The sequence below is a fragment of the Lepidochelys olivacea genome (genome assembly GCF_965140295.1).
Source record: "Lepidochelys olivacea isolate rLepOli2 genome assembly, chromosome: 4".
NCBI classification, from domain to species: Eukaryota; Metazoa; Chordata; order Testudines; family Cheloniidae; genus Lepidochelys; species Lepidochelys olivacea.
Window position 1 is genome coordinate 94,824,814 of NC_140414.1, and position 17,262 is coordinate 94,842,075.

Sequence of the window (17,262 nt, forward strand, 5' to 3'; positions counted from 1 at the left end):
TTTTTTTTTTTTTTTAAATATGCAAACACATGTAGGTTGGACTGTTCAGGAAATCTGGAGTCAAGTCAAGAATCCAGGCTTTGCGCCAAATGAATGAGAGCTCAACAGACAGCGTTAACTATGAGGGCCAGTCTGCTTATGATGTAGCAGACATGGTAAAGCAGTACTTTCGTGATCTACCTGAGCCGCTCATGACCAATAAACTCTCTGAGACGTTCTTACAGATCTACCAATGTAAGTCCTCAGATTCCCAGGGTGAGACAGAAAATTGGGCCCTGGTTTCAGAGAAATATTCCCAAATATGCACTCCTACAATGTCTAATTTACAAGGCTGAACTGCCAGATATATCCCTCATCTGGGCACCACATGTGTTGGCTACTAGGGAATTTGGAAACAATGCCATTTGATACCATCGTATACTTTACTTTCTTTTTGAAGTCTCCATTATTTGTCATCCTGCCTCTTGTGAAACTGCTTTTTGGTTCTCTAGTTATATGGTGATGTAGCTGGCAAATTCTCCCAGTTTCATCTGTTTCTGAATGCTTGGAACCAATACAAACCCTCTGCCTCTTTGAATTGGAATTTCCTGTCTTCTCCTGGCACAGTTGGTGATAAACTTTATTTTAAATCTTAATGTCTCATTTGAGAGTGGGGTGAGGGCATGCAGATACAGGGTTAGGAGAGCTTTCTGAAGAAATTTGCAAACTTGCTTTGAAAATTACTACGTTCTTTTACATCAGGATTGATCAAACTTGGGACATTCCTTCATCTTGTGTCATTTTATGCCCGACAGCAGCACTCATAAGCTTATGAAAACATTTTTAATCTTACAGTTGCCATTTTATCATTTCTACTATTGGTGCCTAGGGTAGGAACCACAATGGTACTTTAGGCACCCGAGGCCCAGTGTTGGCTCTACTGCAATCCACAAGACTCCTCCCAAACCCTGTTGGCATCTAAACTCACTTGGCACCTAGGGGCTTGTCTACACCAACAATTGTTTCATGGCATGCTGAGGTGTGACTCTACCCCGCACCAGCCTGCCACAGACAAACTGTCCTTGTAGACCCTGCTGATGGGCAGTTAGTTACTTAATGCACTTTGATCCAGTCCCGTTTCAAGGAGGGTTAAGATCAAGGTGGGTGCCCTTAATCAGTGGCCTAGAGAGTCATTTTCACTCTCTCTAACCCAGTGACTATATTTAATTTATCCACAGTGGAACAGTCATTGGGCTAGAAAGGTGGGAGACTCCGGTCCAGTCTCCCAGCTCCAATCACTTTTTTGTTGTTTCTCCACAGTGGAACAGCTTCGGCAGGAGAGATTGCAGGAGCCCCACATAAGACTATCCCAGAGCTCTGAGATTAGAGCGCTGCCCTGAGAGGTGGGAGACCACTGTCCAAATCCTTTCTCCCCCTCTGGCAGAGGAAGGAATTGGTTCTGGGTCTCCCACATCCCAGGCAAGTCCTCTAACCACTAGGTAGAAGTCACAAGGTGGGTGGTGCTGATGATGCAAGTGCCATCAGCAGCCATTCTGCATAGCATGAGGCAGGTGCCTAACTCGTTTAGCAAGAAATATCTTAGGCATCTCAGTCATCTGACTCTAGGCGGCCGATTCCTGTTCATGGATCAGTAAGCAGAGTTACATGCCTATCTCCAAGAAAGGGGCAGGGCTTAGCACATTACCTCTCATTGGCATATCCGATTAGCTAGCTCTGGCAGCTGGCATGCTGACTCTTTGTGGATTGAATTCTTAAGTGCTTATCTTTCCCTATTCATTGTAGAGGGAGCCTAGGTGCCTAACTCGGCTTTGTGGATTGCAGTTGTTCCTATGATTCTCCCTCCCAGATGCCTAAAAGTGAGGTACCATGATGCTCAGTGTTGCAAAACTGAAGTCCCTTTGCAGATTCCCCCGCCCAGCTAGCATACTAGAGATGATCAGATCACACCCCAATTCTCCTCTGTGTTGAGCTGTTACCTAACCGTTTCTTTGGAATGGGAGGGCATCAGCTGTCATAACGTTTAGATCCTCTGACCTCCTCGGGAGGCCAGGTTGATGCATACATGGACCTTGTGGTTTCATGCTGCCTCTGTGGTCCCATGGTGTCCTCCTAGGCTCCATGGTAGCATAGCACTATGAGGGACTCTTCATGCTATCCATCTAGGTTTCATCACTGCCCTCATCACCATAGCTGAATGCCTTACGTCACACCCCACCTTCCCCCAAAGCTCCCCATGGGAATTCTACAGGGCTGAAGAGGTTGTGCTAATGCCGACTCAGTTAGCACCAACTGATATGGGGTGGAGAGGAATGATGGCTGTCCCACCACCCTGGATACAAACCCTGCAGAGAAATACTTTCTAGTGGCTGGTGCCAGGGGAAGTTTAATACAGTGCTACAAAAACTGCACTCCCCTATTCTGCTTCTCCTTCCCCTGGGATTGATCTGCAGGGGTTGCAGCTGCTGTGCCCATAAAAGGGGGGTGAGCGAGGCCAGAAGTTTGATCTGCTGTCCATAGACAGCAAAATCCTTTAGAAGTTGTACATTTTTCTTCCTGGTGTATGGCCAGAATTTCCCCTCCCCTTGGTATTATGCTTAGCATATTGTATGCTGATTGTGCCTGTGCACCACTTGTAAAATGTCTTGAGCTTGTTGAGGGTGGAAGGCAGTAGATCATATGTAAGATATTTTAGTGTACTCTTTAAAACATTCTAACATCATCACCTACGTCAGTTTAAAAAAACCCTACAGTTTAGCTTATGCTCAAAGTGATACAAAATAAATGGGCTGTTAATAGTGAGAGAATTACAGATGAGATATACTGCCAAGTTTCTCTTGAGCATGTCATCAAAGTTTTGCAGTGCCAATGATGGTGGAAAGGCCAAATGATTCAGCCCCTCAAATTGCCTTTTTGGAGGTGGCTCACTGGCACTCACTCTGAGAAGCAGAGCTGGCCTGGGTTATTTCCTTTTTTTTTCTTTCAGACTTTGTTTTTATAAAAACACGAGTCAAAATTTCCTGCCCAAGGTGTTTGTTGTCCGTAACCATGGAGCTGTGTAATGGTATGGGGCTGCATCTCAGTGACTTTTCTTTTTCCACCCTGTGACTTTGAAAGATCTACTCAATAAAACAGACCTGTGTGTGTTTGGTGAAGCACTTTCTGGTATTTTATGGTATCAGTGTTGAAAAGGTTTAGTACCCATTTATTTATTGTGTTTTTTTGCTTCACTGATTGTTAAATGCATTTCCCTTGTGAACTTTATGAGAGCTGAAGAATTTTTGCTGGAATCTGAGTTAGCGGGACGTTGTTTCCATGTTCGCTACTGCCCATGATCATCAGTCAGACTTCTGCAGTTAACAGCCCTTTTAGCAGGGCTGCTGGAGGATATAGCGCTTGAAATTAAATTCTATTACGAACTGTGGTATAGGCACAACTTTTATACTATTGAGTTTCTCTTGAGGCAGGAAATAACTGAGGGGTAGGTAAGTTGACGGCAATAAGCAAAAAAACCTTCTGTGCAATCCCTGTGACTGGTATGCATCCTGGAGAAAATCCTTTCAAACTTGAGTGAAATAGTTGAAGCTGGAGTTTTGGATTGGGATGTATTCATGCTTATGTGTGTGGAAAATCAGTGAGCTGATGAGAATATTACTAATGTTATGCAGATGTGCCAAAGGATCAGCGGCTCCAGGCTATCAAGGCTGCTGTTATGCTTCTACCCGATGAGAACAGGGAGGTCCTACAGATTCTTCTTTATTTCCTGAGTGATGTCACCGCTGCAGTGAAGGAAAACCAGATGACGCCAACAAACCTTGCTGTGTGTTTAGCACCTTCCCTCTTCCACTTAAATACTCTCAAGAGAGAGAATTCTTCTCCAAGGTATGTCTCCTGCAGTTGTACAACAGTATTAAAATAACACCACTAGGTATCCCTGAGGATTAAGAAGGCATGTTTTAGCCTCCTTACTGCATATGTCTTGCAGGGGTAATTCAGTTCAGTTGTGCCACTATCCTATGTCAGACTAAGTAATTAAACTTTAAATTCCCAGAGTTTAGGTCAAGCTAAAGAATGGATGGGTGTTATGAAGTTCATTGGGACATTCCATTGCAAACAGCGATTGGGAGAAAAATTGAAGAGGTGGTCAGATATGTAACCAACCAGGTCCGAGGAACAGACCTGGCTGGTTACAGATTTACCCTCATTCACTGGAGAGTGGTACAGTTTACCCATAATCAGAATGGAATAGTCCAATTAGTGCTGCTTCCTCATTTATTTTATACATAAACACACTCTAATGCTGGTATTCAGATCACCAGCAAGAGCAAGGAACCAAAGTGTTTACAGACAGGTTTTTATTCCAATTTCCTCTTATCTGGGGGCTAATTGAAAGGAAAGGCTTTGCCCTAGTGAAAAAGTCACCAAATAGATTACCAGGAACTAGAATCACATGGGGGAGTCAGGCTGAGCATTGCAGAACCTAACATTTAGGGGCCCTGTCACTCAGTGGAATTCACAACCCGGAGTTGGGAGTGAGTGGTAAGTGCTATTTAAACTTTTTTTTTTTTTTTCCAAGACATTGAACTGTGACTGGTAACCAGCCTTTGAGGCCATGTCAGCAGCATCCCCACAGCTTGAGGTGGAGTCTCAGTTTTCCCATTATGAACACTCCATTCTCTTTACTGGAACTGGTCATGGTGGTCAGCTAGGCAGCCAGTGTGGCTATTTACAACTATGAACAAGTTTACAATGGGTTAGACTTGCCACAGAACAGGCATAGCTGCAGTAGCAAGAAAAGTCATCAATAACATTTAACATTACATCCAACTTTTCTGTCCTAGGCAGCTCTAGTCTATGCCATCAGGACATTGTGCAGTTATACTGCTTACTTACAAGCCATTAATTAATACTGACTTGTTTGTTTTCCTCCTCCTTAGGGTGATGCAGAGAAAACAGAGTCTGGGCAAACCTGATCAGAAAGATTTAAATGAAAACTTGGCTGCAACTCAAGGCCTCGCCCATATGATTGCTGAGTGCAAGAAGCTCTTCCAGGTGAGACAGCTGTCTGTGAAACAAATAGCACCATTGGTTCAGCAGTAATCAAAAGAGCTCTGTGAAAAATAGACAAGTACTCAATGGAGAGCCAAGAGTCTCTTTAGTTTGTTTACAGACTATATTCTTAGACAAACAGATAAGCATCTTTTAAAAAACAATATAGAATCATAGGACTGGAAGGCACCTCGAGAGGTCATCCAGTCCAGTCCCCTGCACTCATGGCAGGACTAAGTATTATCTAGACTATCCCTGACAGGTATTTTTCTAACCTACTCTTAAAAATCCCCAATGATGGAAATTCCACAACCCCCTTAGGCAACTTATTCAAGTGCTTAGCTACCCTGACAGGAAGTTTTTCCAAATGTCCAACTAAACCTCCCTTACTGCAGTTTAAGCCCGTTGCTTCTTGTCCTATCCTCAGAGGTTAAAAGAGAACAATTTGCTTCCCTCCTCCTTATAACAACCTTTTCAGTATTTTAAAACTGTTTTATCTCCCCTCTGTCTTCTCTTCAGACTAAACAAACCCAATTTTTTCAATGGTCCCTCATAGATCCTGTTTTCTATATCGTTAAATCCTTTTTATTGCTGTTCTCTGGTCTCTCTCCAATTTGTCCACATCTTTCTTGAAATGTGGCACCCAGAACTGGACACAATGCTCCAGTTGAGGCCTAATCAGCACAGAGTAGAGCAGAAGTAGTATTTCTCGTGTCTTGCTTACAACGCTCCTGCTAATACATCCCAGAATGATGTTTGCTTTTTTTTTTACAACAGGGTTACATTGGTGACACATTTAGCTTGTGATCCACTATGACCCCCAGATCCCTTTCTGCAGTACTTCTTCCTAGGCAGTCCTTTCCCATTTACTTCAGACCATTTCTCCAGTTTGTCCAGATACATTTGAATTTTAATCCTATCCTCCAAAGCACTTGCAACCCCTCCCAGCTTGGTATCATCCACAAACTTTAGAAGTATATGCTGTGCTACTGTATAAAAACATGATGAAAATATTGAATAAATCCGACCTAGATCCGATCTCTGCGGGACCCTACTTGTTATTCTCTTCCCCCCCCCCCATCTTGACTGTGAACCACTGATAACTACTCTCTGGGAATGGTTTTCCAACCAGTTATGCACCCACCTTATAGTAGCTCTATCTAAGTTGTATTTCCTTAGTTTGTTTATGAGATGGTCATGCGAGACCGTATCAAAAACTTTACTCAAGTCAAGATGTACCAAAACTACTGCTTCCCCTATCCCCAAGGCTTGTTACCTTGTCTAAGAAACCTATTAGGTTGGTTTGACGCTATTTGTTCTTGACAAATCAATGCTGTTACTCATCACTTATCATTCTTACACATTATGTATTTATATATAATAAAGTTTGTTGTAGTTTGATGCTGGTAGTGAGGACTGCAGTTTTTCCAACCTGCAGGGTTCAAAAATTGAGTCAGATCCCAAAGCATGAGAATGATTTAAATATAAGCCTTGGGCTAGAAATCGCAACAGTTGGGAGGAGGAGCTCCGGCAGGTGGGGCATTGGGGTGTGGAACGGTGTGGACATGGTTGGGTGTCTGACTTGAGAACCTGGCCTCTGATTTGCAGAAGTGCTGAGCACTCAACTGCAAACTGAAGTCAACGGGAACTGTGCTGTGAACATGTAAATTGTTATAAAAAGTTGAGTACTCTGAAAAATTAGGCCCCACGCTTCTCAAATTGGGCACTCAAAACTAGTGTCTTCCTCATCTGTAGAATGGGAATAATAATACCCCTTCACCACATAGGGATGTTATGAAATTAATTCATTAATGTTCGTGAAGTACTCAGATCCTATAGTAGTGATTGCTGTAGAAAAGCCCATGAGGCTATTAAAAATTCTGTGTTCAGAACACAGTGAGTAGTGTGCAATAAATGAGGCATGGGGCACACATTGTACAATGAAAAGAAATATTGAGTAGCTGTTCCTATGGTGAGCACCATCCGTTCTGTGCACGGAATGAGGTCCTGTGTAAAAATAATTAGATCATGTAATTAAACTGTATCATAATGCATGCACACAAGGGGATCAAATTAAGGTTCCATGAGCAATTTTAATTCTGGCACATAACGTGAGTGCTTGATTTTGCAACTGCAGCATTTTAAATATCGTTTGGGTGCAGTATATACACATATATGCACCCCTCCATGTCTTTCACTGTTTTTTTCTCATCTGGGTTGTGACTATATTTAGCTTTTAAATCCCAGTTGGCAGAAGTATGTAGCAAATATTTCTTTCAACAGCTGGTGGGTTTTTTTCCCCCTTCATTCTTTATCAGGTTCTTTGTCTTTTTCTTCTTTCATTTATACACAATCAATCTCTAAATTCATCCTCTGTGTTAATTGTCGTCCTGCATGTCTTCAGTGGGGGGCTGAGTTCAGATGACTGTTGTTTATGAATTTTTGAACTGTTAGCTTTGACCCTACTGAGTCCTTCAGTTTCCCTCAAAATATGAAGAAACGGTTCTAGGAGGATTATTCTCTTTCTGCAATTCCCAGATTCCTGAAGAAATGAGCAGATGTCGGAATTCTTACACAGAGCAAGACCTGAGGCCTTTAAGCCTGGAGGAACTTGGGCGAAACAACAGTACAGAGCCCTCAGACTATCATTGTTACCTTCAGGATTGCATGGATGATCTGCTTAAAGAGATGAAGGATAAGTTCAAAGGCTGGGTCAGCTATTCCACATCAGAACAAGCAGAGCTGGCCTTCAAGAAGGTACATCAGTGGAGTCCCAAGTTCACAATTCCTGTTTAGTTGGCGGTTTCTGTGGTTTTAGTCTGGTACAGAATAGACCTTTTAATAGATGAGGGTACAGCAGAATAGAAAACAATTGGTAAAGTGCATCTGTATTCTGAAAAGTGATTATGGGGGGGAAAAGCGCACACATCTTAGTGAGTCTTCTGTTTTTAGGGACAAAAGTAAGTTTATTCCTGTTCGTTCCACAGAGCCAGCAATCTAGAAGGCAGCTCACTGCCTTCTGTACTTCCTTGTGCATCATAATCAAAATATTTACTGAACTTCATTGACAGGATCAGTTACCCCTGTGCAAACCTATAGCCAACAAACTTTCACAGATGTAACTGAAGGTATTGTTTGGCCTACAAGAACCTTTATTACTTGTAAGAAAAGAAGCTTTCTTGCCTCTCAGATCAAGTTTGCAGAGCTGGTAGCGAGAAGTGATTTGAGAGGCAATAAAGATGGAACCACAGAGTGCTATTCTCAGTTTCCCTTTTCAGTTCAGAACCACTCTTGAAAGTTATGTTCACTCCCTTTAGAAAGTAACTTTGGAAGTTTGCACATCAATTCCATTGGGCCATGCAGCTTATTCTCACGCATGAGGTTTTCTTTCTTCTGACAAGACTAATAAGACATTATGTTTTGATCACTTTATAGTAGGTTTTTCAACACTAAGAAATTAAGAAAGAAAAGTGTAACTTGTAATAGTACTGACAAGCCTATGCTGATGTTCCCAGGTGTCTGAAGGACCCCCGCTCCGGCTGTGGAAAGCCACCACTGAAGTCCCTGCTGTGCCTGAAGAGGTTTTAAACCGTTTACTTAAAGAGCAGCATCTTTGGGATGAAGATCTCTTGGATTCTAAAGTAATTGAAACCTTGGACAGTCAGACAGATGTATACCAGTATGTCCAGAACAGCATGGCACCACACCCAGCCAGAGACTATGTGATTTTAAGGTGAGCTTTCACATACTGCAGCACTAGGCTTAAGACAGAGAACTATCAAAACTTAAGAAAAAAATCTGGTTTACACTACTTCAGAAGAAGGGAGTTTGTAGACACATGACTATGCAAATTCTAGCAGTTTTTCTAAGGCTAGTAGAAACTTGTCACATTACTGTAAGAAAAGGAAGGCAATTATTTCATGTTTGTTTTTAACAGAACATGGCGGACAAATTTATCAAAAGGAGCTTGTGTGCTGTTAGCCTCCTCGGTGGATCATGACCGTGCTCCAGTGGTTGGTGTTAGAGTTAATGTGCTTTTGTCCAGGTATCTGATTGAACCCTGCGGGTCAGGAAAATCCAAACTCACCTACATGTGCAGAATTGATTTAAGGTACAGTCTACCGCTTTGTCCTATCAGATTTTGTTGGTGGCGGCAGTTCCTCGGCGGTGGGGGGAGGTTCGTTTTGGGTTGATTATTCAGCATTTGTACTCATGGCCGGCTCATATCATAGGCTGAGGAAGGCTGTGCCTCACCAAACAGCCCCACATGGCCCCACCCACCCACGCTGCCTCAAGGCCCCCTCCTGCTTGCTGCTTCCCCCTTGGCCCCAGCCCAGGCAGGCTGCTCCTCTTCCTGGAAGCATGCTAGGGCAACAACCTGTGGGTGGAATCTCACACAGTTATTCAGTAAGCCAGGTACATATTTTGGTGGTTCTGTTCTTTATGTAGTTAGTTGTTTTTGTTCCCCTTCACTTCTAGTAGGCATGAGTATTTGAGAGAGAATAGTTGAATTCACACACTTCTTACATTAGTGATCGAGCCCAAGTTCTGATGAAATCTTAGTTTTCTTTGGTAAAGCTGTGTGCGTTTGATTTGGATGTTGGATTAGTGAAAACTAATAACTGACCTCTCCAGAGAAAAGGGGTTTCCGTAGAGTTCTGTTCAACCAGGCTTTTGGAATAAACCAGTACTGCAGCCAAGCAGATGTTCATTTGAACGCCTTTGATATACTTTTGTTGAGTAAGGACCAGTACTGCTGATAGAGCTTCTTGTTTACTTTGTTTCCCTCTATGCTACAGGGGCCACATGCCAGAATGGTACACTAAGTCTTTCGGACACCTATGTGCATCTGAAGTTGCTAAAATCAGAGACTCTTTCAGTAATAAAGAAGTAAAATCCAGGTGACTACAACTACGCATTGAACCCATCATCAGTGTACACATTCCTAGCAACTGAAGACTATTGAATGGATTATAGCATGACATGCAAGTGGTGAATTGGAAGACTAATATATTGAATTGGACTGTGACCATCCCATACATTTTAAAGCTGCTTCCTGTCTGTGTAAGGTCTGTAGTATAGACCTTGACTGGAATATATAGGAGGACTGTATGCAAGGAAAAATAAACTGTATATTGTACGATTACGAGATGGTTTGAGTTGCTTCTGAGAAGCAAAACTCTAAACACAAATATATTATGGAATGGGGTGAAAATACTTCATTCCCATGTGATTATTAGCTTTATGTACATATGTCATTTTATTTGTAATGTTTTGGGGGACTGGTGTATCCACTGGAATAGCTGGTACTCTTCAATGTGCTCTCACTGAGAGAAGCAAAGAAAGGTTTGCACAGAGATAAGTGTGAATGAGTGTAATTGTTGAAAGGAATAGCTAGAAGCATGGTGTCTGGCACACTGATATGGATCCACAAAATGGATTTTAATGTATTGGATACAGTTCAACCTGGAATCTCTGACTACCCAATGGACCAGCAGCAGCAATCCTTCATTCTTGCCTGTTTTGTGTTACTAACATTTGTTAACCTGTAAGCAATTGTTATAGTAGACTTGCTCTGTCTGTTTCATACCCATGTGATCTTTTTAGGAGTGATTAGCAAATTTACTGCAAAGTACAGAATATACTTGTAAACTATGTAGATTGAAGTAGCGTTGAAATTCCTCTCTAGTGGTCAAAAAAGCCACGAATGTCAAATCGTTGTATTGCCTAAAAGTGAATATGTGTTGCATTTACTCCTGGATGTGTTGTAATAATTGTACATGCTCTTGGTATGTTTCGCTATATCCTAATGGTTTAAGAGTAAAATGTAGACATAGGAATCCTGATGGTAGGACTCCTAGGGCAGCAGACAGAGTAAGTTGACTAGGAAGATTCAGATGGATTTTCTCTCTCTCCTTTACCTGCCTTTCTGAAAGCTGCACATTAACATGAAGCTTTGAGAGCTTCAATGTGAGCCATTTAATTTTTTTTAAAAACCTTTGGATATTTCTCACTGACAATCATGCTATGGACAGTAGGAAACCAAGAGGTCCTCTGGAAAAGGTGGTCTTTATGCAGGTTTTACGATAAAGTACAGATTTGATTTAGAGATGCAGTATTAAGTGGAAAATGTATTTTGTGGCTGAGGGTATGAATGAGTTGCAAGGTGGCTGAGACTTTGTTACCATTGTCAGTATTATTTTTATTTTTTTTAATGGCAAATGTATTATTCTTCATAAATAAGGAGCCCTTCTATATTCAATTTGAAACTTTGAATTTGTAAAATTATATGGTGTACATACCATTTTATCAAATATGTATACTTGCCCACAGTGTACTGTCAAACATAAGTAAAGCATGATAAAGATAATAATTTAAAATATACTTGTATTTATACCTCAGATATTCTTTTGGGTGTTTGTACCTCAAGTATTTTTTTTTCCTTCTAGTGTAAATATGCTTTACATATTAAGGTTTAAGAGAACACAAGAGGAAAAGGTTTATAACTTGGTATATGTCTGTACAGAGTATAATCAATAAGTGCACTATTAAATGTTTAAAACTGGGGGAAAAAAAATCTAGTGTCTTCCCATCTTTTTGAACATAGTTCTTCCTAAATTCCTGCCCTTAATCTGTATTTCATACCAAGTCTGACCCTAAGAGATGCTGGAGTGCTCTTAACTCACATGGATTTCAAAATTGCTCTAGATGTCACCGAATCCTCGTCATAAAGCATCCTCTATTCAGCTCCCACTCAAAGTTCCCACTGCTATCAAAGGGAATTTTTGCCTGAATGGGAACAGGGACTGTAGAATTGGACCCAAAATCAGTACAATAGCTCCAGGAAGCAGAGTTTATACCCTTGCTAAAGAGATCTTCTGATTGGAAAAATTGCATTTAGATAAAGCTTCATGTAAAATGAGGTTCACTGCAAACAGGAAACTCTGCTGGCTGTTCAGGTAGTGTGTAGATTCTTTCAAAACAAGAGGACAGATGAATAAAACATGAAAATCTGAGAGTTAAATCCTATGCACCAATGAAAAAGTCAAGCAATTAAAAATTATAGTCAATTGAAATATCCCTGGTCATCTGGAAAAGGATTTACAAGATTTTTTGGGGTTGGTTTGGGTTTTTTTGAACACCAACTCAATAATTAAAATTGTGCCGCTTTCTAATTAAGTGCACTGGGTTTAAAACTTTTGTTTTTGATGAGCAGGGCTGGGTAATCTCAAGTCATTTATTTTAATGGGACAGCTCCTCCGAATTGGACCCACAGAGCAGTCAATGCAAAGTAGTGATAGGCATCTTGAACATACTTTTATTGATCAGAGCTAAACACCCCTTTGCTTTTAAGAGTTTGCAATATTAAACTTCTCCGGTCAGAAAACCTTGACCTGTTTTCTTCTTTAGCAATCCTCTTTTGGGCTTACACCATGAAGCACTCCCCCCCCCCCCCCAATTGGATAGAGTAGTAATCAATGTGTTAAACAGTAACTAACAAAAACTGATACCTGCATGATGAGGTGAAAGCTGCATCTTCAATTTCAGGTTTTTTAACCCATGCTGAAGTTTACTCAAACCTCAGTTAAAGCTAAACATGGCTTTTCTTCCTTGGCAGATATGCCAAAAAAATCCTGCCTCAAACATTTTAGACTAATCGTGACCTAAAATGTCTGATTTCTTTGGAACACTTTGCTAATGAAATAAGATGGGCTTAATATTTTGAAACAAAGTCAATTTTTCTTCACCTTGTAACTAAGCTCTTTATGCCTAACAAGGTGTGTGTTTGGTTACTTCAGGTTCAAGTGCCCAACACTAGTCTCATTTCCCCTTTTTAAAAAAAAATAAAGTAACACTCCTATACGCCTTAACTCTTATTCAGACCAACTTCTATTGCCATCACTGGTAGCTTGGTGCCAGGAGTGCTGGATTGCACCCCAAAGAAATTCCCAATACTTTATCTGTATGACAAGCTATACAATTCTTGCCTAAGTGTAGCTCAGTGAGGATCAAGGTATTCTGTGCAATTCCAGTTTGAATTTTTGAAAAAAAATCAAGCATGACATTCTCACAGATTTCATGGGATTCCAAAAACTCTGAAGAGAATTTCCCAATGCCATGAAGTCGTAGTTAATTCCAGTGAGTTCACCCTCAACCACTACATGCTAAACTCCCTTAGTTATTTTGAGGTCCTAAATGAAGTGACCACATTGGTCTCAGCTCAGTTCTTTAGGCTAGGAGGCCACGTCATAAGCCAGAAGCATCTAATTTGACAACCTGATAAGGTGAGGTGCAAGGAGGAACTGAAGACATACTTCTCCTTAAGTCTGAATGGCAGTGGCTGTGATCCCTGCAGGCTGGGGTAGGAAACCCTGACTTAATTATTTTTTAAACTGCAGAACAATTTATTTATCCTATTAAGTACAGGAAATCACAATCAACAGCTTAACTTACAGGCACAGGTTAACCAAGCCATGTAAAGCATTTTTTACTGAAATGTGAAGAGTCAGGGCCCTAAGACAGTTGTCAGAACAGTTCATATTGGAGTCTGAGCTTATTTATCTTAAGTTCTTCTGATGTTGCTTGTGTATACTGGAGGTGGAAGTACTCTGCAGAACTGTTGAAATCGGCCAAACAGCTGCATTTAACAAGCTCTGAAACAAGGAATGATTTAGAGTCTGCATTTATTGATGTGCTATTAGATTGCCTTCCTTCAACTCCCTCTTCAGCATCTCACGCAGACTTGCAGAGAGCCACAGCAGAAAAGCAAACTTCTCCTCTCTCACATTCTGTGGGCTGTCTGCATCCATCCACGTTGACAAACAGAATAAAATGGAAGTTCGCTTTATCCTCCTCCTACTTGACATTGGCCTTCTTGTGCAACAGCATTATGGACTTCCTGAATAGCCTTGTTATTTTCAAGGCATTTTGCTCTCTCTTCAGCAGAGAGATCAGCTGTTTCCTTGAGAAAAACTAACAAAATTAAGGAGCAATCTTTGAGGAAAGATTAAAAGAGACCACATCTAGTAAATACTTGTCAGGCAGCCAAGTGGTGTGTAAGGGGAATATGGTAAGTGCCTGCTAGTACTGGAAGATTATAAAAGCCAACCAAGGAGAGCAATGATTTAATACAAGCTAGAAATCTATAAATTCAGCGTAATGGGATGAAGTTTATTAATGGAAAAAGTGAGGCTGAGAAATCAGGGGGAAAAAATTCCAAATCAGTGAGAGGTTCCCCCTCCAAAAGAAGTGGTAAAAACTTATGCCATTTGCAGGGGGGCTGGAACAATATTTATAGTGGGGATATTGAGAGCCATCAACCAAAACTGTAAACGTTGTATATGATGGAAACCACTTCAAGCCAGAGAGTGTGGCAGGACCCCTAGCAACCAGTAGTTCTGGAACTAGGAGTATTTATAACTGCATTGGACAAAACTCTTGATATACGCTAGAGGACATGATGGTTCCATACAGCTTTCCTAGCTCCTCGTTATAGGATTCTATCTGACAGTAGCTCAGACTTTACTAGCTAACAGTTTTCACCTGAGCACATTTGGGATAAGTCCTAGGCTGCACTTTCTTTCCTAGTGTAAACAAATTTGAGTTACTCCCCTGACTTCCAACCTTAATCTTGTGCTGATTGTTTAGGTGTCTCAGATATCTGTGAAGCTTTTGGTGGGAGAGGCGAGGCATGACCAGAGTGTGTATTCATTTTGGTTACCAGTACAGCATAACAGGGAGCAACACTGATAGTTAAGGTTGCCCAACACTTTCTGTTTAAGACCCAATTTTCAGTTGCTTGTGACTTTGCCAAACTTTAACCATTTGTATCTATGCTGGGTGTTTTGTTTTTTTTTTTGAAAGCTTCAGCTAAAATGGCCAGGTCTTGTAATTATTTTATTGAGACAGTCAAGCACCTCCAGCCTGTAGATCCAGGAGTTGAAACTTGGCATAGGGGATCAATCACTAGTGAGCTTTTTTCTGTTCCCCTGAAAATTCACCAATATGGCCAAGTTACAAACCTCTGGAAAAGTCTCACTTTGCACATGCTCAGTAGAGACATGCATGAATTGGGCAGAAAAATTTTCTGAAGATTCCATTTGCACTGAGCGCTCTCCATCTCCTAACAGCTCCTGTGTGCTGGCTGAACTAAGTGGCACCATCCCTGGCCCATAGTGTGATTGAGTGTGCTCCATCCCCAGGCTGAGCAGGGCTTTCCCTGCAGTTATTCCTCCCAGTCACAAGAGCAGAGAGCACAGAAACTCTCTCCTGTGTCTTCAATGCTGCCCCTGTTGTCAGTGATGAGGAGAAAGAGGACACCTACTGACTCAAGTGCAGAGAGGTGAGGAACTGGAGGAGAAAGATACAGAGGATGTGGGGCGGGAGGGTAGGAGCTGAAGTGCAAGAAAAGATAAAAGCAGGAGGGAAACCATGAGCAGAGCTAAGGATGGGGCAAGAGCCAGGGTAGTGAGTAGGGGCAGGAGAAGAAAGGTCTAACCATCAAAGTAGAGTATAATCCTTTTCAGAATCTGGACTTGGACCCTTTATGCCTCAGTCTCTACAGGCCTTTGCTGTCTAGAAAATAGCTGTGAAACTCATTGGCAAAAGCAAAGTGTCTCTCTATCCCTTTCTCTCAACAAGTCCTCACACAAGATACCAGCCTTCTACTGCTACCAATTACTCCATTGGCTTGAGTGGTAGATTACTGTGCTGTGGCTCTAAAAATCCCAACTCTGCTGCTGTTGCATGGGGGTGGGTGGGCGAGAGGAAGGGAGGGTCCAACATGGTTTCATAGGATGAAATTTGTTTTTTTTTTTCAATTTAAGCATTTTAAAAACCTTGAGGGGTTAGATGCAATTTCCTATGTTAAAAAGAGAACACTCAAGTTGCTAAGTCAAGGACTTTAAGGTAGGAACCACCAGAATTAAAGTTGACCATACAACCTTAATTCAGTCTTCTTGTGCATATGTATTATGATAGTATTTAATTGCGTGATCACATTTTTGCTGCCTCCTTCAGCGCACAGACTGGACCGGCTCCGGAGATTAATCTGGATGGTGTAGTAAATGATGTTGCTTGTCAGATTCCTGCTTCAGGTATTGCAGAGACTGGAAGATGTGTAGTGTACAAGGTAGGGGATGGCAGTATGAGAAAAGAGGGTCTCATGGTTAAGGCAGTAGAATGCCACTCTGGAGAATTGGATTCTAGCCCTGCCCCTGCTAGACCTCATGTGTGTTGCTAGACACGTCCTGTAAAGCGAACTTTTGCATAGCTGGTCAGTAATTGGGTGCTTCTCATTTTCTGGGTGCTTGACTTGAAGACCTGGGGTCTGACTTGCAGAAGTACAGAGCAGTCACAGGGTGCCCTTGAAGTCAATAGAACAAAAAGTGCTCTGAAAAAAACCCAGGCCCCTTGCATCTCCTAGTGGAGACCTAAAATTAACGGACACTTTTGGCCTTAATCTCTGAGTCTCCATTCCTTGTGTGTCAAATGGAAGGAGCACCACGGTTCACTGAAGTGGTAGGATTATGAACATAAAAATCTTGCTATTGTTTGTAAAGCAAAGACTCTCTACAATGTGCTCACCACAGAAAATCCTATGAGGAAATCAATTTTGTCTTCAGAGTAGGGTTTAAATAGTGTGCAATAAGTAATGTAAAGTCCACCCACTGAATTATGAGGATATTAAAAAAAAAAAATAACATGAATACTCATTAAGCAAGCATCATCCATCCATCCTGTGCATTGAATGAGGCAGGGATCCTGGGGGGGCTGGGAAGAGAGGGAAAATAGATCATCATGTAATTAAAAAAACTGTATCATAATGCGTACATGCTAGGAGGCTTAATTAAAGATTGCCCAGGCAGGCTTAATTCTGGTATTTCCTAATATATGAGTTTGCAACCTTCATGTTCTTTTGAGACAATAAATACATTTTTTTAAATTGCTAGTACAGTAGCACGGGTACACTTTTACTAACAGTGTTAACACCTGCCTAGTCTTTGTACCTCCTCCACAAGAGAAGGTACTAGAGAGATAATAAAGCAGGATATGTATTTTTACATATGGTAGGACGATGAAATAAAAACCCTCTCAGGAAAGTGAAAGTTCATTGGGCATGTGAAGATTACTAAATAAGAGAAACTGGGCAGGGCTAGGTAGCAACGTGACTAGGACCAAGATAATTGCTGCTGCTGCATACACAGGGTTCACCTT

The 17,262-nt window shown here is 41.5% G+C and overlaps 1 protein-coding gene across 4 annotated transcripts in view; it reads left to right on the top strand.

Annotated features, from left to right (window-relative positions):
- Positions 1 to 11,607, top strand: part of DLC1 (DLC1 Rho GTPase activating protein) — a 349,900-nt gene extending 338,293 nt beyond the window's left edge. For all 4 annotated transcript variants that reach the window (XM_084627584.1, XM_084627585.1, XM_084627586.1 and 1 more), the window contains 7 exons: positions 36 to 234; positions 3,666 to 3,879; positions 4,935 to 5,049; positions 7,585 to 7,803; positions 8,562 to 8,779; positions 8,984 to 9,157; positions 9,846 to 11,607. In XM_084627584.1, the coding sequence (XP_084483710.1) occupies positions 36 to 234; positions 3,666 to 3,879; positions 4,935 to 5,049; positions 7,585 to 7,803; positions 8,562 to 8,779; positions 8,984 to 9,157; positions 9,846 to 9,951 (1,245 nt within the window). In that variant the 3' untranslated portion in view covers positions 9,952 to 11,607. The remainder of the gene's footprint in view (positions 1 to 35; positions 235 to 3,665; positions 3,880 to 4,934; positions 5,050 to 7,584; positions 7,804 to 8,561; positions 8,780 to 8,983; positions 9,158 to 9,845) is intronic.
- Positions 11,608 to 17,262: the final 5,655 nt, after the last annotated feature.